Raw genomic sequence first — 22,224 nt, 5'->3', positions numbered from 1 at the left:
CAAATGCAGTGGGATTTACTTCTGAGTAAACATGGTTAGGATCAGATTGCAGGGTGATCAATAGATTTGAGGGTCCTGATTAAACCAAGAAATAATATGCATCAGTTACACATTGGTTGCCCAGCAAAATGAACAAATATAGCATAGCACAATTAATAACAGGCCAGCACCTTGAGTGCCAGACAAATTCCACTTAAGCAGTTCAACCTTAGGCTTGATGAGAAGAGGGTGTACTTTCTATGAAGGCTTTTGTGTACAGACATAGACACACACACATCCTAAATCCCTTTCGGAGTGGTTGACTAGTCATGGGCAGAGCCGGCACCGGAAGTCGCTTCTGCGCATGTTCAGACACGCGCAGAAACGACTTCTGGTGCCGCGCCGCTGGGATCCCTTATTTTTCAATGGGGAACTTGGCAGCTATGTAATTAGGGGTAAAAAATTGGGTCTGGCCAGAGGGCCAGATCGTTATTTCCTCCATTCCCTAAGGGCCAAGTTTGGCTGGAGGCGCTGCCGGGATGTGTGTGCCGCAGTTTGCCTGCAGCGTTTGAAATCAAACCATGTGGGCAAAAGGCACAGCCTGCAGCTCTGCTGCCACCAATCAGGTGATTGCTGAGTTCTGCAAAATGTTTGACATAGGGCTTTGCAAGCACTGGTAATTTGTAAGTCCTGTTGCATATAAGCGCTCTGCAAGCATGGACAATCAGCTGATTGTTGGGTCTTATGGGGAACCATCCACAGGGCTTTGCAAGACAGAATGGTCAGATCATTTTCTAGGCTCCAACACAAGGAGCTCACAACATCCTTTGAAATCACAAGGTTCCCAGCCTCCCCAAGCCATAGGAGGAGCTGGATCCCATTTTGAGACATCAAGCACTCAAAGGAGAGCCTATAAAAGTTGGAAAGAAAATGCAAAATGTACTCACCTACATATGGAAGTATTTGCTTTAGAACAGCAGTGTAATTTAGCACCATCCAGACCTGTTGAAAGTGGAGGGTGCAGAGTGACTCCAGGGTGAACAGATCTTGAGCTCTCAAGGAAACATTGCCAGAGAGGATCCTGTGGTAGAGGCATTGTTTTACAGCTTTCAATAAGTCCATCCACAATTTCAAGCTCTGTTTTCATTGACATCAGGATCCTTTTACAAGCTGTTTGGCAGGCATAATCTTCTGCTCTATCACAGCAGTATAAACCTAAATAGCAAAGAAGAAATAAATACTGCTACCTGTCACATAGTTGTGTTTACATCAGTGTCAAAACATTGCCACATTTTAATAGAAATATAGAATTTAATATAATGCAATTAAAAGTTGCTTTATATATAAAAATGCTGCATTATATGTAGTCTTTAAAGATTGTTTTTTTTCAGATTAGTGACTGCACCCTGCTTGCTCCACTTGCCAACCCTTCCCCCAACCTCCCACCAGCCTCCCCCTCCCAACAGTAACCCATTAGAGCTTCCCTGTTCCATCTAATGCCACTACTGCTGGTACAGATCTGAAGGCTGCATAGAGTGGGAGAGCCGCCAAAGCAGGTGCCTTTGAGCAGAATGCTCTTACATAGAGGGAGGGGAAAGGCTTGAAAGACATGAGACGGATGCCTCCCTCTCCACTCAGACCACACCAAGCCTCCCTCCCCTTAGACTTTCTCCTGCAAGGGATTTGGCAAGTAGTTCAGGCAACCCATAGAGGAGGAGCCGTGAGGAGCTTGGGCATCTCCTCAGCAACAGCTCTGCTCACAGAAGGTTGAAATGACAGTGGCAGCACGAAAGATGAGCAGACAAAAAAGGTAATGATAGATTGGGCAAAAGATGTGGGACATAATATTATGATGGAAGACTGGGAAAGGTTATGGAAAAAGAACATGAAATTCACTGCATGCACGGTTTTAAGAGAAAATATGATGAAAATGATGTATAGATGGTACTTGACCCCAGTAAAACTTGCTAAGATGTACCATAACCAGGATAATAAATGCTGGAAATGTAAAGAGGCAATAGGAACATTTTATCATATGTGGTGGACGTGCCCATTAGTAAAGGACTTCTGGGAAGCCTATTCAGCACAAGGGAAAATCCCTTTAAAAAAGGGATAACTTGGCAGCTATGCTAAAGAGCAACCACAGATCAGGAGATGAAGGTGTGGAAGCCTGAGACAATTCCCTCAGTTTGGCAGGTCCTGTGGGTTACCACCTCTACTACAGGAGAAAGTCTTCAATTCTTCTACTTTTGAAAGCAAATACAGAGAAATATATAGATGAGAAAGAAATCTGCAGTCCCAAACATGAACAGAAAACCATGCTTACACTATAGATACCATTGCGTACTTCCACACATTAAGGTGCTAAAATTTTGCATGCCAAACTTGTATTTTTCTCCTACCGTACTTACTATCTGTTGAATTTCTCATTGGATAGGACTGTGTGTAGTTGTTCACACAATGAATTAATTGTGGGCTAACGGAGGCACAGTAACTTTCAACAGCTTTGAATTGAGAAGGACCTGGAGAGGAGTCTGTTCGAAAGATTGCCTGGCAATATTCCCGGCAGTTTGTGTGATGACCAGCATAACTGCAACAAACTGATCCCACTAGAGGGAAACATAAGCAAAACAATGCATCACAAAAAACTCTTTATTATTAGTGATGAAAACACAGAAATATGTTTATGCTCTATAGTGGCGAAGGGGCAGAATCCAGTCAGTGTTCTGGATGGGCCAAATTTGACAGGTGAGTGGGGCCACCCACCTGCCAATCACCTATTGTCACAAAGACACACACATGCACAACACCCTGGCACATGGGGGAAGCAGCCGATTGCCAAGGCTTGTGAAGCCAGGTACAGAGCAATTTGCAGTGTTATTTTCGTGCAAGCTGCTTGCAGTGTTGTGCTAGATTTTTTTTTGCAACTCTGTGAGAACTTGACATTCTGGAGGGTGATAGAATTAGAAAGTAGAGAACAACAGCCATGAAGCCAAAACAAAAACAAAACTATTAAATGTTTTGGCAGCCCAGTGCTGCAGTGTGTTAACCAATAATAAAGCAAGGGCTCTGGTTACTCTAACTGCTCCCACCCAGATAGATTACGATGTATGCTTTAGTGCAGGCATCCCCAGACTTTGGCCCTCCAGATGTTTTGGACTACAATTCCCACCTTCCCCAACCACTGGTCCTGTTAGCTAGGGATCATGGGAGTTGTAGGCCAAAACATCTGGAGGGCCGCAGTTTGGGGACGCCTGCTTTAGTGTGCCCACCCATAGAAGTATATTAATGCAAATGATGGAATACTCCATCCCCTCGTCCACTTCCTAATTGTTATAAAATGTGTAAAGCAAACCTTTCTTTCATTTTCCCTTTTTTTGATTAGTTACTTCTTTTAGTTCAGGGGCAGGCACTGGGTTTTTTGTTCTTCTTTCCCACTCCCTGCTACTTACTCTGCTCATACTTTCACCTACATGAAAGCCACAAGGCCTGGTCTACTGTCTTGGACTGGTAACTATGAATTTTACAACAACCTCTAATATGCCATGGATTCTACAACTAGATGAGCTGGAGGAAGTCAGGGGGAGACTGTGTAACGACTGACTGATTGCTTTGTCAGGGCTATTACTAGTGCATGCAATTAGTTCATACCATTACTTTAAATGCAATTTATATTATATTACTTGAAGTTGCTTGAACAATCATATGTAACTTGTTTTATTTTCACAAATGTCATATTTTATTTTTGAAAATAATTTTTTATTCCTTTTCCTTAAACATAATGACATTAATTCAACTTTACATATATTCCAAACTATTTGACTTCCTTCCTTCCAACAAGTGGTAAATTCTGTCAATCCTATTTTGTATTTTCTATTTACATCAAGTTTGTATCATTGTAGAGGTTATGCTACTACCCCTAACGCTCTCATACCCGTGTAATTACCCTTAGCATATTCTATAAATTTACTCCATTCAGATCGGAACTTCACATCATCCAAGTCTCGTACTCTGTGTGTTAATTTGGCTAATTCCATAAATTCTAAAAAACCTTCGATTGCCACTCAGTAATAGATGGAATTTCATTTGTTTTCCATTTCTGGGCGATAAGAATCCTGGCAGCCACAGTGGCGTACAGGAAAAATCTTAAATCAGTTTTTGGAATTTCTTTGTCCACCAGTCCCAACAAAAAAGCCTCTGGCTTTTCGGGAACGTGTATTTCAAGATTTTTTTTAATTCATTATATACCAAATCCCAGAATTGTTTAATCCTTTCACACCCCCACCACACACCACAAATGTCATATTATGCAATTTCCTTTATTCTCTATAAGCACTTTATTTTCCTTACTTTTTAAAATGCCATTAAGCTTTGTACACCAGTGAACCAACTGATTCGTTTCAGTCACAATCCTGAGACAGCAGGTATGACTGACAATACTTGCTATCCCACTGAATCACTGCTGAGAAGATCCAAACCCTGACAGGAGGATGCAGTTAATATTGTTGCACTGGTCAGGACTTGGTATGTTATATGCACTAATCCAGACAGGATTCCTGAATTAACAGAATATGAATACAACTGGCTGCAAACGTGCAGTTGGTGGGAAAAGTTCCAAGCCCCAAGCTAAGATTTTCTTTACAAGAAACCCACTACATTTTCCCTTGGCAAACTGTCAACCAGCTCAAACAGTTGTGAAATGCAACATATGTTATGCTATCACCTTATATTAAAAATGAACATACATCTCAAAAAGCAGGCAATGAAACAGGGGAGAAAATGATAAACTAATATTTAGGAAGGATTGTTTTTTAAAAGGTATACTTACTTTCATTTCTGTTGATGCAGCTAAAAAGTGCATTCTAAAAGCAAAAACAAAAATTATCACTTTCAAATAGCTACTGGTAAAAAAAAAATGGCACATGCACTACCTTTTGTTGATGAGCAAAAGAATATAAAGAATATAATTATAAGAATATAATTATATGAAGAGTTAAAAGTTCAGTACAATTAATATACATGAAAATCTCCTATTTGCCTTAATTTGCACATCCTATGGCTAACTAAATATTGAAGACCCTTGAGAACTTCCAGGAATGACAGTAGCTATCTATAGTGGGACAGATCAAAGGAAGAGCAAACCATTTTCTAGAAGAATGTCACAAAGATTCTGTCAGAAAGGCTTCATTCATACACCACGATGAATAGTACACCAAGCAGAAGTAGGAAGAAGCTGCAGGGAGCCTCAGGAGCAGGCGCAGGCAAACTCAGCCCTCCAGATGTTTTGGGACTACAACTCCCATCATCCCTGACCACTGGTCCTGTTAGCTTTTATTAAAGCACGTTTTAATGTCTTTCCCTCAAACGTCCTCTTTCATAGATTTTCTAAGGGCCAAATCTCTGTTTTATGTTCCTGCGATAATTGTTCAATTGAAACCCTACAGCACATAGTGTTTACATGTCCTTTATATTGTGCTGTCTGGAAGAAATTATTGTTCCTATTAATTCAAAAATTTCCCTGGGTACCCGGCAGATTCGCATCTTGCTTTTTTATTGCAAGACACAAGTCCGGTGTAACTTTACAAATAGCAAAATTTATAACTTCTGTGCTGTCATACAAGAGATGTAATGGTTTGTTATATCTAATTTGAAATTCTTTTATTATAATGTTATCTAATTCTGTATATCTTTTAACTTAATTTATTGTTATAAACTGTAAACTAAATTGTGCATGCCCTTGTTCTTGTTCTGTCTATGAGCTTAAAGCTGAAATAAAGTGATTGGATTAGCTAGGGATGATGGGAGTTGTAGTCCCAAAACATTTGGAAGGCCAAGTTTGCCTATGCCTGCGCAACTGGGAGGATTAGAAGCTTTTGTGATTTGTTGTATCATCTGTACCAATAACCTGTGGCTTGAAGAGGGTCCTTGAAGTGCACCCCACAGATTGCATCTCAGACGGCATTTCAAAATGGTATCCTCTAAACTTAGGGGTTTTATTCATGCATCTGACAATCTGTTGATTACAAAGACATATTTGCAGCAATTCCCCATCATTTCGCTGTTCAGGTTTATGAATCCAAAAGGGGAAAAGTAACAGAGAAACTGCTGCTGGTGGTTTTTGCGTACCAGGTGGTAGCTTCTGGGTGCCTCCATTCAGCAGTGGGTTCCCTTCCACCAGGCAAATATGGCTTAAGTGTGCAGAATACTAGCCAGAAAGGTTGCCAAAAACATTGTGGTCTATTGCTTTGCAATGACCAAGCTTTGGAAACTGAAATTTCCTCAATATCAGTGGAGGCTGGTCCATTAGAGTATATTACATTTCAAGCTGTGGTAGAGGGCAATTGTTTGTTTTCTGGTCTTGATAGGGGGGGGTGTTTGGTGGCACAGGGCTCCCAGTCTCCTACTTCCATAATGTTTTTGCAGCTTTTAAGACCAGAACAGGACCAGGGCATCTGTTATTTTTATCTGTAAACCACCTTGAGTCCCTGTCAGGTAAAAAGGCCCGGTATACACCATCATCATCATCATCATCTAATATGCCTGCCTCACCAACCTCAATCTGCCCTCAGTCAGTCACCATCTGCTTTTCTTAATTACAACCAGTCAGCAGGTGCCTTGGGCTCCCCCTACTGTTGGCCTCCTTGCCTCCACCCTACCAGCCCCAAGGGGCACCTGCACAACATCCTCCTCTGATGGTTCCAGATGCGATCGAGACAAGAGGGAAGAACTGTGTGGCAGGTGCAGCCCTGCCCTCGTGGTCCAGACACTGGCACCCACTCTGCTCTCATAAGTGACCGGTGAGGGTTGTTCCCCTGGGGAGGGGCTGCTGTCTAAGACAGACAGAATTTGCATATAATATTATATATTATATAAAACTATAACTTTTAAGAACTAGCATCTGAGCTTGCTTTTTCCTCCCGGTGTGCCACGTATTTTCAACTGTAAGCTGGAAAGCTGTGACCATCTTACTGCTGGTTTTCACTAAGTTGCTCTGGGAACCTTTTAGACTAAAAGAGTGAGACATAAATGTCATGAATAAGTATGTAAATAAAAATTATAGCCTGGCATTCTGCAGGTTATGAATAAATAGTCTCAATTTCAATACTGTTTTTCTAAGCAGTTTTATTTCATTTTCCTTTCTGTTCAAACAATTTCCTTTTGTCAGTGAAAAAAGATCTTAAAAGAAGATCTTTTAACATTCTTTTAAAAAGTTTATCTGTCACATATCGCGAAGTTTAGTGGTTTTGCCGTGAAACAAAGCTCCACAACCTCTTGCATATGAGCAGAATAATCCTAGGGTGTCTATAGTAAAGGTCTGAAGCTGCCATCAGAATAGTCTTGCTGAGGACAAACTACTGTCCCCAAGAGACAACTGACCACCAAAACATCACATTAGTTTTACCAATTACCGGTATTCTTTTTAATGGTTATACAATGATCTGAAATACACCCTTCTATTATTATTATTATTAGCATTAGCATTTATATACCACCTTTGTCTTCCAAGGGCTGTACATGGTTCTGCTCTGCCCCATTTAATCCTCACAACAACCCTGTGAGGAAGGTTAGGCTAAGAGATGGTGACTTGCCCAAGCTCACTCAATGAGCTTCATGCCTGAGTGGGAATTCAAACTCTGCTCTCCTAGGCCCTAGTCCAATACGACATTTCATCACTCTAGAATGCAGAATCTTTTAACACTCAAGATATTACTGCGCTTCCAGCCCATGGGTCTTAGGCTGCTGACCTCTGATCTAAAGACTGTATAGGATCTCAACAGGCCTTCCGTAAGTACTATCAATGGCTTGGTTCCTCAGTCAGGACAACCTGTTGCAAGCTGATCTGAGATAGATTGCCTGGGAGGCCAGCTTGAAACATCAGAATCTTCAACCTGTCTACCAAATGTTCTGCCTCGCCGCAAACCCAGCTTTGTCAGCCATTTAAACTTCATATAATTTGTTTCCTTTTGTGAATTTATTTCCAATAAATATCTCTGAGACATGGCTCAAGAGCTGTGTCTGGTACATGAAATAACAGCAAAACAAATAAGCGCAACCATGCCTACTTAGAAGTAAGCTTCACCGAATTTAAAGAGGCTTATTTCCAATAAGTAGGGTTAGGACTGCAGCCCAAGGCTGTGTTTGGACATGCACGTGTAAGTTTGGGGAGGTGCTTGCCAAATTAGTAGCCTTCAGGCTGATCCCTAAATGGCATGTTAAGTATTCACTTGTTAGTGTAAATCACCAGAAGTAAACCTGTCAAGAGACAGGAAGACATATAATCAGCACACATGCAAAAATGGTAATTACATGTCTGAATCTGTAAGTGTGGAAGGATATAATCCACATTAAAAAAATACTATCACCACCTATTATTTTATTCAACCAAGTTCAGTAAATATCTTTATTGACACATTTTTTAGAACTGAAATTTATGCATTCCAAAACAACTTCTAAGAAAAGTATTATCTCTTACAAGTATCTGGTGACTAATTCATTGATGCAGATCAAAAAAAAATATTGTGGGCTACTTTAGTAACCTGACTCCAGAGGATATATTTCACTCCTGTCCCCTGAAAACTAATGAGTTGGACCCAGCCTTGCCCTCCTACAAAATGGAGCACTCCTTTCGTTAGCAGAAGGGACCGAGAGCCTTAGGAGGCTTGTGCTGGAAGAAAGGGGGGAACAGTTTAAACTGATCCTCTTTTCAGCCACAGCACCATCTCTCCTAATCCCATGGGACAGTTTTTTGGGATGCAGGAGGAAGGGAAATAACTGAAATAGCAGAGTGTTCCATGGGGACAGATGGTCTGGATCCAATCCTACTATCTGGAGAGATGCTGAAAATATCTTCTGGGAGATTCATGACCTCATCCAGTGAAGTATGGTTCACCCATATATGAGGAAGGACAAGAACATATTTCTCTTGTTTGAAAAATGCATTCACTTGTAATCATTCTTGAAATAATTCCACTTATTTATATAGAATAAATATTACAAAATGATTCCAACAAGAAAGAGAAAAGAAGAATTAGGAAGAGAAACTACTCTGTCATGATCAGTGATCACTTTTTCATTCCCATTTTTAAAAACTCTCTTACCTGTCCTTTCTGTTCTCCAACAAACATTGGTCAACCTCCTACAGCAATGCAGAAATCCAGAAAAGAGAAGGAAACTAGCATAACAGAGGAAAGGTTACAGATACGGGCAGTGAAGTATAATACAGAAGGGGGATAACAGTTTAGAAGAACACAAGCTATGAAAATCTCAGCAGCTAAAGAGATTAGGAAAAGGAAAAAAAAGCTTTCTAAGGCATATTTGCAGTAAGACAAAAAAAAAGTACTGTAGTATTTAATCTAATTCACTTGCTGGGGAATGAGCAGGCCACTGTATTTATTTCTTAATCTAAAGAATAAAGACATAAAGAAGAATCAATATGGATATTTTTAATTTACCAAATTGATGATGGGACTCAGTCTCCTTTATTTTTGAACCTAAGGACAACAGCCCCTCTGGCTTTGGGTTGGAGAGACCTACTTTCAGTTGCAAGGTCTTCCCTTATTTTCCCCAATGTCCTATTGATTGCCTACTCTGATCTGAGTGAATCTAAAAACACAGTCCTGAAGTGAATGCTCTTCTTTCAGGTAGAAGGAGGTAAGATAAAACAGCATGTGAAGAGATTTATATTCTGAAGAGAAGGTGTGCCGGAGAAAGTTTCCTGAAAATACCATTCCTTTTTATACATTATTGAATGCAGTCACATATTTGGCAGATAACTGATTTAAAAGATTATTCAAAACATTTTCAGTTGCACATGAACAGAAAATTAATTATGGTTGATTACCTATAAATATTGTCTGCTAAGAAGGCTACTATTTTTTAATATATAACTTCTTCATTTAATGATTGCTTTTGCCAATTAAGCATGTTCACACTTAAGCATAGCTGCCAAGTTTTCCCTTTTCTCGCGAGGAAGCCTATTCAGCATAAGGGAAAATCCCTTTTAAAAAGGGATAACTTGGCAGCTATGCACTTAAGAGAATACAATGACTCCAGCTAAGTTAGCTTGTACTGTATTCAAATAGAAAATGGGACATTTCAGAACACAGACATAGAAAGGATCCCTAGTTCACAAACATGTTTTCTGTGCATTGCTTATAGTGTAAGATTTGAACTAACCACATCCCAAGCATTTGACTAATTAGCCTACAGCTGATGTAATTCTGGATCCCAGCAAACCATAATTTACAGACATGAAGCCAGCTCTCCAAATGCAGTACCCCCTCCCTATCCCCCAGACACTCTTCGAAGAAGAGTACTGGATTGGGCAGACCTTTGCTGTGGTCTATCAGGACTTTTGTTATAAGCTTCTCTCTCCAGAGCAATTCTTGCCCTCATTTCTGTGGGGGTGCACCAACAGAAACCATTGTTTTCACAAAAAGACCCATTTTAATCATGGACTGTACCAAACTTGTGAATACAAACTCTGATCTACAAAGTTAACAGTTTGCTTTAACCATGGTTTGTGGGTCTACACGCAATTTTCCAGAAAAATTGGAAAATTAGAATAATTTGAATTGCATCAGAATTTTTCTGATATCAGGGGAAGTGATCTCTCTTTTGCATCCCGTCTGTGGGAGCTGTATATTAGCATGTTTACTTCACTTGAATTTAGTAAGAGTTGTTTGACAGTGGAACAATCTCCCTCAGGAGGTTGTGGACTCTCCCTCCTTCGAGGCTTTTAAGCAGAGGCTGGACGGCCATCTTTCATGGATCCTTTAATCTGAGATTTCTGCATGGCAGGGGGTTGAACTAGATGACCCCCGGGGTCCCTCCCAACTCTATGTCAAATTAAACATTTTGAAACTGCCAATCTTGTTCATAGAATCATAGAATCATAGAGTTGGAAGAGACCACAAGGGCCATCCAGTCCAACCCCCTGCCAAGCAGGAAACACCATCAAAGCATTCTTGACATATGCCTGTCAAGCCTCTGCTTAAAGACCTCCAAAGAAGGAGACTCCACCACACTCCTTGGTAGCAAATTCCACTGCCGAACAGCTCTTACTGTCAGGAAGTTCTTCCTAATGTTTAGGTGGAATCTTCTTTCTTGTAGTTTGAATCCATTGCTCCGTGTCTGCTTCTCTGGAGCAGCAGAAAACAATCTTTCTCCCTCCTCCATATGACATCCTTTCAATGACATCCGTTCAATTTTGTATTTGCAATTGACATCTATTCATTGTTACTAATGACCTTTTGAAAACACATCCTGAATTGGGAATGGGAAATTCCAGGGAAGGGAGGATCAGGAGGGAGTGAATGTTTACTTTGCTGGCTTTCAGTTTGCAAAGCCCAGTTTGCCATGAACCAGTATCTTATCTGCAGTGCAGGAAAGAGTTTAGCTTGGTCTGTTTCACCTCCAGAAAGGTTTACGAGTTGAAAACTGTTATAAGCCTTCAAAGTGTGCCAACATCAGGAAAGCTTAAGCATGTTGACAGGGAGGGGTAACCCACTGTCTGTAATGCACTTACCTCATATTCTTTCCTGCAAACTTTCGTAATATCATTTTTTGAAGATGCCTGAAAGACATTAGTTTCATTACTAGCACATAGCTCATATTATTCAAGAGCAAAATTATTTATATTGTGATAATTTTGAGATGCCACACCAATATATCTAACTTCTTCTATAGAAGCGGTTTTGAATCACTTAGATGTTCTCAATTCTGGCATGTGAACATACTGTAATCAAAAGCAGCCCTTTTTAAAGTATCAATCTGCTACTGGGGTCAAATGGACCTCTAAAGTCTAAATGACAGGGAAATTTAACATAAAGAACAACAAACAAAGTATTTCAGGATTTCTTCCTGTCATCTGGGTCATGTGAGGCTATGTAGACGCAGCACCACTGACTAGAATCTGTAATACGGGCTAATAAATTGAAACAGAATCCTGGTAAGATGGGAGGCTCTGTGGGTTGATGCTTTCCAGGTACAGGAACTAGGTAAGCAACTGGCTCTAGTTGGGAAGGGTTGCCCTCCCCCTGAAGGAGCAGGTATGCTGTCTGGGAACAGCTAGATTCAAGTAGCCTCCATGGCTCAGACTGTTTGTTGCAAGCTTTAGTTGGTTTGCCAGTTATGCCTATTCTTGGCCATAGTTGTTGATGCCTGCTGAGATTTCCTCAATTCCCTGTGTGCAGGGCTTGCGCAAATGCAGCAGTTAGCTCAGGCATCCGGAAACTTCGGCCCTCCAGATGTTTTTGGACTACGATTCCCATCATCCCTGACCACTGGTCCTGTTAGCTAGGGATCATGGGAGTTGTAGGCCTAAACATCTGGAGGGCCGCAGTTTGGGGATGCCTGCCTTAGCTCATGGGTGGGCTGGCCCTGGTTGTATAGGAACCATGTAAAGGAGCTGAATTGGCTAACAATACATTTCCAGCCCAATTCAGTGTGTCGGTGAGGATGTTTAAAACCATACATGGCTTGGAACCTCAATATCTGAGGGAGCACCTCCCCTGGAATTAAAAATCTTGTGGAAGGAAGACTCTCCTCCGTATCTCACCCACATGAAATGAATATTATATGGAGATGCAAGAGAAAGCCTCTTCCACTATAGCATTTCAACTATAGAAGCCCCTTCCCTTGGAGTCTCAGTTGGCACTCTCATTGGTCGGTCTCGCCATGGGGCCCACTTAATATAAAGATGTTTACTCAAGCATTTGGGAAGCATTAGCTGCAGTTGTGTCTGAGTTGCTTGTTGATTTTGCTGCTAATTATTAGCTTTTATGTGGCGTACTATCAGAGTGTTAACTTAGGAGTCAAGAAAGACCATCCGTTCAATCCGTTGGCTGTGAGACCTGGAAGACCTGCTCCTTGCCTTGTAGGCCTTTTCATTCCCAGGGGCCAAAGGACCCCACCTGTGCTTCATAGAGGGTTTTTTTAAAAAAATTATGCGGGGTATACACACAGGATTTTATTGGGAGGGGGATACATAAAAAGCAGCTCTACTCCACTGCTCCCTAGCAGACAGCAAACATAGGAGAATAATACAAGTATTATAGCAGAAAGAAAGGGGGGAACATATATTTTAGTTATCTGAGACTTCATATTCCATCAGCAATTAAAATAACACAATCTCCTAATAAAATAATAATTTAAAATTGAGATAGCTTCAGCAAATAAAAACAAAGTTCGCCACAGAAAACATTATCTGCCCAGCAAGCCAAAGACTTCAGAAGACAGCAATCAACATCCTGCAGAAATATATTGCAAATTCTGGGTGTGGTCACTGAGAAGGACCTTTCTCTTACAACCAATCATACTTTCACCCCAAAAAACATATGTCTTACTTTACTCATGCTGCATCAAAAAATAAATTCTTACCTGTTTACATGCTTGGCGACATTCTACAACAATGGCTAACTCGCAGCAACCTAAGCCAACCCAGCCATCAGATTTCTTCAAAACACCTTTAAAGAAAAATAAAATTACTGAACACATTACAGTATCACTGCAGGGTGTATTGGAGTGTTGTATCCTATGCTTAGCAGACAACGCAGAAGGGAGTGCTGCTCAACTGCAGAAGTTTGTTCACGTTTCCTGCTAGGAGGGCTGTGTGCTAAGGTGTTGAATAATCAATTAAGAAACATCTTATTCAACCTGAAGCTCTGTATTTGTGAGAACATATATATTTGAAAAAGCATAAACCTGACTTCATTTATTGTTGCAACAATCCATGTATGCCAATACTTCTTGGAGGGTGTGTTAGATTGTTTTACTCATGCATGGCTGTCCAGATAAATCTTTTTTAAAACATATTCTATTTTAAATAATTTTACAGTTACAAGAACATAATTACATCTAAATAAGTTAGGATCATACAACTTGATCAATTTTTTTCCTGAGTCCTATACTGATCCCGCCCTGCATGTGCATTTCATGCCTATTGGGTTGGGGCCTGGATCATATACTCTTAGTACATTATAATAAATTAACAGAGCATATCTACCCACAAGTATCTATGCATATCTACCCAGAAGTAAGCCCTGAATGAGTTCAATGGTATTTACTCCCAGGTAAGTGTGTATAGGATTGCAGCCTAAATATAGTATTGTCTCTTACCTGGCAAAGAGGAATTTATACAGTCCCAAACTTCTCCCTGAAAAAGAATAATTGTATTTTATAAAAATGAGTATACTTAATAAGTTGACCATGTGGGGTGGCAGGCATTTAATAAATAAATAAGAGCAAAATAAATATTTGTCTGTAGCAGATGAGCACTTTTAAATGCAACAAGATGATCTAGCACAAATAACCAATTATCATCTAGAGTGACCTCATTTAGAGTATTCAGTTTTGGATATCATAGTGCTTGGGACCAGGACTTTGGCAGACTTGTTTCATTTGTTACTATTTCCTGAGCAGTACACCTGCAAAAGGGCAAGTGGCTGAGCGCCTGACTGAGGCAGCGGGACACAGCAGCAGTGCAACAGAATTAGTTTCTGTCTTTCATCTATAGAAAGTGGAGGGGTTTAACCGTCTAAAGTACAAGATGGGGAAGAGCAGAACCAAACCACACTTTTTGTTACCAAGCCTACTAATGCCCCTGATCACACATTGCACTTTAATGTGTGTAATGTATCATCCTGGAGGCATGTGTTTTTTGAGATTTTGGGCCCAGGAATTCCAGGTCAAGGTGGGCCTGCTAAACAACCAGAGCTAAAGTGGCACAGGTTTCCTGCCACAGAGTAAAAGGGCAGACTTAGAGAGCAAAAGCCCTGGGTGGCCTTGTTATGCTTGCTAAGGCATCCCTAAAGTCCTCAGGTAACAGCAGAGAAAGCTCACATTCAAATTTGCCACTTTCCCCTGTAAGGCATTATTAGTGCTCTGCAAGGCAGATATACCTGCACCAGTATTGTTTCTGTCCTCAACCTCTGAAATTCATTTTCAAATTTGATGAGTTGGGAGATAATACCATTTACTGATAACACCATTTACTGCCAACCTAGCAGTTCGAAAGCACGTAAAAGTGCAAGTAGATAAATATGTACCACTACAGCGGGAAGGTAAACAGCATTTCCGTGTGCTGCTCTGGTTTGCCAGAAGTGGCTTTGTCATGCTGGCCACATGACCTGGAAAACCTGTCTGCGGACAAATGTTGGCTCCCTCGGCCAGTAAAGCGAGATGAGCGCTGCAACCAAGAGTCGTTCGCGACTAGACCTAATGGTCAGGGGTCCCTTTACCTTTACCCTTTACTGAAGTTTCAAATGTTGAACTAGAGCACTGGATGCTTTGTTAAATCAGCAGCCATCTTTTTAAGAAGTGGTGTAACAATTTCCTCTGATTCTCCCTTAAAACCAGAGGGTGGAAACACAAGTGACTTGCGTATTCTGCTTTGGACTGCATTGTGATATGATTTCTCTCTTCCTGGGAAAGCAGAGCTGAAGAACCAGCAGCTTAGCATTTTCAGGGTAAGGCAATTCTGTCATTAGAGCTCACAGCAGGCTATAACACAAAGGGAAAGTAGAAAGCACAAGTTTGCTTATATACATCTCCCCAGACTGTTCTCTTAGCTGGAACAAGCAATTAGCATTTTAGAAAGCTTCCACTGAGGCCAAGGGGAGCTTTTTAAAAACCTTAGTGCTATGAGGGGAGACAACTGTGGAGGGACAGGGAGGAGAAAAGAGAGGAGAAAGAAAGAGAAGGGGAAGGGGAAGGGGAAAGAAAGGAAAGGGGGGGGCGTGGCTCTATCCAGCTTTTCTACTGGTCTGCCACCTTTTGGATCCAGTCCCATTTCCTACTGGCATGTGACTCCCATAAGGCTTCCCATGAGGAAATTGAACCCTCAGGCCAAAAATGGTCTTATGTTTTACCAAACACAATTATACAAACCATTGATTCTGGACAATATTCAGGTGCACGTTGCAATAGGTGTTTCAAATGAGAATCACTCTTTGATGTCAAAATCTGTCAAAAGCATTTTTAAAAGAAAGCATAATTAGAAAAAATCACTTTTGTACCACAAAATTTAATTATCTTTACTGAGGAAACCCATGAAGCTAAGTGGAATTTGATTTTGAGCAACAGAATACTCCTTTTTGGAGTTGTCCTTAGTTTCTATTATGATGAAATAGTCATGCACTATGGGAATCCAATGTCTGAACCTACCAGATTGCAACCCTCTTTTTATTTCTTAAACCACTTTAAGTCTCTGTTTTTTATTAAAAACCAAAACCAAAGCTCTGGGACATGGGAGAGTTAAGCACCATCGTCAAACTACAACTTCCAAGGTTCTTCAAGAAAGGCGTGGCAGTTAAACTAGCACCAAAATAATGTTTATCTTATGATATTTGCACTACTTATTATTGATTTGTATATAAAAGCACTCTTAGGGTGGCATCCAACTAAACAGATCTAATATCACAAGAATTTTTACTTTTGCAACTTCAGTTCCCCTCTCCCAGCCCTCCTTCCCCAAATCTGTTCTGGTGGGTTGGGGGAACTCCAGAACAGACACACAGGGAGAGGAAAGGGAGTTCCCTTGTGCAGTCAAAAATCCTTGCAGTAGTGGATCTATTTATTTAGTTGAATACTGTCCTTACAGATTTATCTCCTTAGGGCTTCCAAGTTTCAGCTCATCAAACCTAAACATATTACGATGAGATGTGGCTGACTTCCAAAGATCAGGCAGCGTGTGCATTATCTAAATTGAAAATAGAATGTTCTCAATCATAAACCACTTGGCCCTATAACAATGAATGCTTTGACAGAAGTCATAGGTAAGCTGGCAACAAATGTGACTCCATATATATTGATATGTTACGAAGCCTATAACAACCTTACAAGTAAAAATGTATTCACGACAGCACATTCTTACAACACTAAAGGAACTGCTTCAAGGTCAGGATGAAAGTGGCATACATAATTTTAATATACTTCTCTCACATGGCTATAGACCAGGGATGGGGAATCTTTTCAGCCCAAGGTTTCCCTCTGGGAACCTTCTGGGGGCCACATGTCAGAGGAGGGCAGGGCCAGAGGCAAATGCAGGCAGAGCAATTAATGTAAATTTTACCTTGCTACGGTAGTCTACTATCTGCAAACACTCATACACCCTTTTATTCTCTGCCCAGGCAAGAAAAGGGCATTGTCAGAATTCAATGACATGTTCCAGTCAGCACTCAGGGTGAGGGGTGCAGGCTTGTGGCCTGGAGTGTGTACTTTGGGCTAGAAAGACAGGCTCAGAGAGCTGCTTTCTGCCCTGGGCCCAAGGTTCCCTACCCTTGACAAAGCCCCCATGGATATGCAGTGTCAAATGTGGTACAGGTTCAGAACCAACATACCTGTTCACAAACATCGCGGCACATTAAGTTACTCTTTGCAAGGTAACAACACGATGCACCTATAAGGAAAAATAAATCTGTCAACATCAGTAAAATACTGGTGCTCTCAAAGGACTTTGATGAAGTGTAACTATTTTTTGCCATTCAAATATGTAGTTTGCTCCTAAAACTGCCTACTGTACCTGATGATTGGCAAGTGAGCTAAACCTCATTTTTTAAAAAGATCTGGCTAGGTTGACATATGTTCTGGGAAATCTGGTGCAAAGCATTATTGAAGATAAAATTCCCAAGCATACAGAAGAACATGTTTGTTGAAGAACCAGCATGGCTTCTGCAAAGACTTTTTAGTGTCAATCAGCAGCAACATGGGGCTGCCCTTGTAAACTACTCAGCAACTTCAACTGGTTCAAAATGCAGTGGCCAGAGTACCAGTTGGGGTTCCCTTTAGAACTCATATAACTCATTCTAAAACAGCTGCATTGGCTGCCAGTTTCCAGGTCCAATTCAAGGTGCTCACACTAGTACTGACACTCCTAAAAGACATAGGCACCAGATATCTGAGACAACTTCCTTCCCTATAGACCCTCTCAGGTGTTACAAATCGGGGGGGGCACTCTTGATGATTCCTCTGCCCACATTAGTGCAGAAGGAGCCAACATTCTCCATGGCAGTCCCAAATATGTGGAATTCCCTCCCTACAAAGGTGTGTCTGGCATCTTTACTAGATAGCTGTGAACGTTGAAGACCCTGCCATACATGTGTTTTCAGGACCCACTCTATTCCTGTGTCTGTTGTTTGAACTGTTTTTATTACTGAAGACCTGCTAGTGAAGAGCAGGCAATAAATTTAATAATAGTATTAAGTAAAAATTCTAAACCTTTAAAAACAGGTATTTAATTTGCTGCAGGCATTTGATGTTTTTTGTTTATCTTATAGCACAATTGAAAACAATTTATTATTGGTATTATATTAAGTTATCATTCAGGATGATTACCAAATGTGGGAGATCACACACCAAGGGAATGCTCAGCTCAATCAGGCAATGAAGTAGCTTCCAAGGCTATGGACTCAAAAACACTTAACTGGTGGGCCTATCAGTACTTGGAACCGTATGAACTTGAATCTCTCAACTCCCACCTAAAAGTATATAACATTGAACCATACAGTAGTGAATCCAACTCCACAAATGTCAAATGGCAGTGTCTTTGAAGAGGAAGACAGGAAAATGACAATATTTCTGGGACAGACAGACTAAATTATGTGGCAGGCTGTGTGCATTTAAGGCTGTGAGCTTGGAACGTTGCTTATAGATTATGCCCCCCACACACAAACAAACAAGCAAACAAACAAACAAACAAACATGGTATACTATGTTCTTGAATTGGTATGCTGCATTCTCTGTACAGGTGTCCTGTACAAGATGAAAGACAGAACCTCCAGCCTGAGACACTATTGTTTGCATTGGTGTTGAGACTTGGAGCTTTAGAACTGTCCCAAATTTTGCACAATGTGTATTTGCCAGTGGTAAATTATCTATCACCTGCTGTCATCCTTATGGACCTTCAAATAATCTGATTTGAATCAGAGGGCTGCTTTCTGGAACTAACCGCCAAGTTAACCATCAGCATTTTCAATTCACCTGAATGTTTGGACTGACAATCAAGACCCCACAAAAGTCCTGAATGTTGCACTAAGTCAACAGTAAAGAAGAACTAGCTGGGTATTGTCAATAATCCAAAGGTAATTGAGATAGAAAAGCAAACTTACAGCAACCACTTGTCCTTCAAGTTGACCATGGTCTTGCCAAAGGAATCAAATTTAAATCCACATCAGAATTTGCCCTCTAAAATGCTTAATGTCAGAGAGGCTAATAAAATCATTAGGTTAGGCATCCCCAAACTTTGGCCCTCCAGATGTTTTGGACTACAATTCCCATCATCCCTGATCACTGGTCCTGTTAGCTAGGGATCATGGGAGTTGTAGGCCAAAACATCTGGAGGGCCGCAGTTTGGGGACGCCTGCATTAGGTGATCCAATGCAACAGAGGCTACTTTTCTCAGAATCACTGACTCTCCCCAAACAATGGAATTGTATAGAATAGTAGCAGATCTTCACCAGAGAGCAGCCAATTTATGTTGAAATTTGGCTACTGGGACTTGCTATGGACTGGTTTGACAGACTGTGAACTAACCATATGAGCAAACTACACTGCCTACATGTCCATTATTGTATGAATATGCTGTAAAGAAGTATAAGATATAAAAAAACAACAACATTGAGGCTGCCAGGAATTTGTGGCAGCAACCAATACCTGCCTCCCACTCCTGGAACCCTGTCATCTATTGCCAGGGAGCTTTGGGTTTCAGAGAGCCATTTGGGTCAATTTTTAATTATTTTCAAAATCGTCCTACAACCCATACCTCTTATTAGCCTCATGACTCTCTTGAAAAGCTTCCCATTACAAAAAGTATTTAAAAATGTATTACCCAAATAATTCTTTATTAGCAGAAATAGAATGACGTTTGAGAAATGATAAAGATGAGGAGAACAGAAAAATAATTAGAAAAAGAAAGGAGAAAATTAATAACATCAACCTGTGGTATGGAAAGAATTTGATATTGTATAATAAGAAGGACGGGAAGTATCTAAGATGAAATAGGAAGAAATATATGGATCACATGCTATTCACATTGCGAATAAGAAGATTTGAGTTTGATTATATATTTCTTTGTGTATTATCTGTATATAATTGGAAAATTATATATGTCTATTTTTGCTTCTGTTATGCATATGTAACTTTTTTAAATAATAAAGTTTGTTGAAAATCTTTCAAAAAAAAAAAAGCTTCCCATTACGAGAAATGAAGTTAAGCAATTGATCCGCCAGTCTTCCTAATTTTCCCCATGGATGGAAAAGCAATTAATCACCTGTTTTACCACCCACCCCAGCATGACTGCTACAATTTCAGAGGCATGCTTCTCAACTGCATTTTCCTGGGGAGGAAAGCAAAATGCCAGGAGCTCAGCACTGGACTACACTGCAGGGTTGTGACACACAAGTGTCTCTTTCAGTTCGAGTTACTTGGGAGGGATTACATAAGCCTTGTATCACAGGCACAACATCTCCCCCAGGAATATGGGTACCATAATGGTGCAATTAATTTGCATTAGTAGAGTAATTCCCTCCCCCCCCCATGAAAAAAATAAATCTACAAACACACAAACACAAATATGAAATAAAATCTGAGTTCTTCATTGGGGTGGAACACCTACTGCCCAATAAGCTACAGTCGTACCTTGGATCTCAAACTCCTTGGCTCCCGAACAATCAAAATCTGGAAGTGTTCCAGTTTTCGAACGATTTTCAGAAGCTGAACATCCGGCACGGCTTCTGCGGCTTCCAATTGGCTGCAGGACGCTCCTGCAGCCAATCGGAAGCCGTGCTTGGTTTTCAAACAGTTTCGGGAGTCGAACAGACTCCCAGAATGCATTATGTTCAAGAACCAAGGTATGACTGTACATTGAAATTCTGGATTTCTCAACTGCTTTCTAAGGGCACTGAAGTAAAGGGAAACTGATTCAAAATGAGCCAGGAGAATATGTGTGCTACATCATAAGATAGTATTCCAACCTCCAAGAACATTCTGTATCTGACTCTAAGGTTCCCTAACTGGAACAAAGGAACTTCAAAGGAAGGCTGCAATATAAAACTGAACTGCAAGACACCAGAAAGTTCAATGGCTTTGCATCACACTACATGTGTTAAATGCAAAAGGATGTACGCACAATCAACGCAAGAGTGGGAGAAGCCCACCCGACCCTTTCTTCATTCTCCTGCCAATGTCCCAATGGGGGATTTGTTCCCTAACTGCACCCTTAAGGAGCACAAAAAGACCCTTTGTTCAAAGTCGAGGCTCAGCTGTGCCCTGCCCTGCTTAAATGGTCACATATGTTCAGAGAAAAGGCGAGCAAGAGGAGACATGACAGAAGTTTATAAAATTATGCATGGCACGGAGAAAGTGGACAGAGGAAAGTTTTCTCTCCTCTCTCACGACAGGAGAACTCACAGGCATCCAAGGAAGCTGAATGTTGGGAGAACAGATACAGTAAAAGAAACTTCTACTTCATCACGCAGGGCACAATCAAACTATGGAACTCATTCCCACAGGAGATAGGGACGGCCAGCCGCATGGATGCTTCTCATGTAAGATTAGACAAAATCCTGGAGGAGGAGGAGGCTGTCAGGGGCTGCTAGCCCCGATGGCTCAGGTCCTGCTTGCAGGCTTTCTTGAGGCATCTAGCTGGCCACTGTGGGAACAGGATGCTGGAGCAGAGGGGCCAGTGGCCTGACCCTGCAGATGTTCTCCTCACGTCGCATTATTCTGACACGTGTCCTACGTGACTGTGAAGAGCAGATCTGCCTGCTCTTCCTTTCCCTCCATAATGCAGCAGCGCTGAGATTTCTAATTCTTATTTTTAAATAAATAACACACACGTCGGCCGCTTGGTCCTTCTGACAGAGGCCGCTAGGTCCCTTTCTCCCCCTCCGCGCGAGGGCCTCCCCCTCGAGGGCCGGACCCCACCCGCCTGCCCGCCCGCCCGCCCGCCGCGCTCCGTCGTCCGCTGCCCGGCGGGGGTGGGGCGGCCAAGGAAGCCGCGAGCGGGACCGGCCTCCGCGGCGCCTCACCCGCCCGCCGCCCTCCCTCCCTCCCTCCGCCCCGGCAAGACCGTTACTCACCCGCCACGCCCGGCGGCAGCGGCAGCAGCAACAGCAGCAGCGCGAGGGCCGCGACGAGGGTCACGCGGCGGGCCCCGCCATCGCCCTGCCGCCGCGGCTGCCCAGGGACAGTCAGCGCCGCCATCGCCCGGTCCCCGCCGCCGCCGCCCTCCTGCCTGCCTGCCCGCCC

General features: G+C 41.7%; 1 protein-coding gene across 1 annotated transcript in view; it reads right to left on the bottom strand.

Moving 5' to 3' along the window:
• Window positions 1-22,224, bottom strand: part of RECK (reversion inducing cysteine rich protein with kazal motifs) — a 42,073-nt gene extending 19,849 nt beyond the window's left edge. Inside the window, exons 1-9 of the mRNA XM_035134735.3 lie at window positions 22,056-22,224; window positions 17,319-17,377; window positions 15,868-15,942; window positions 14,098-14,134; window positions 13,360-13,445; window positions 11,507-11,554; window positions 4,808-4,841; window positions 2,391-2,588; window positions 927-1,194 (exon numbers count right to left, since the gene is read on the bottom strand). Coding sequence (XP_034990626.3) covers window positions 927-1,194; window positions 2,391-2,588; window positions 4,808-4,841; window positions 11,507-11,554; window positions 13,360-13,445; window positions 14,098-14,134; window positions 15,868-15,942; window positions 17,319-17,377; window positions 22,056-22,179 — 929 coding nt within the window. The 5' untranslated portion in view covers window positions 22,180-22,224. The remainder of the gene's footprint in view (window positions 1-926; window positions 1,195-2,390; window positions 2,589-4,807; window positions 4,842-11,506; window positions 11,555-13,359; window positions 13,446-14,097; window positions 14,135-15,867; window positions 15,943-17,318; window positions 17,378-22,055) is intronic.

This window comes from Zootoca vivipara, chromosome 12, assembly GCF_965207765.1.
Source record: "Zootoca vivipara chromosome 12, rZooViv2.hap1.1, whole genome shotgun sequence".
Taxonomy (NCBI): Eukaryota; Metazoa; Chordata; class Lepidosauria; order Squamata; family Lacertidae; genus Zootoca; species Zootoca vivipara.
Note: the sequence above shows the minus strand (reverse complement) of the source record. Positions and strands in the feature narration are given on the sequence as shown.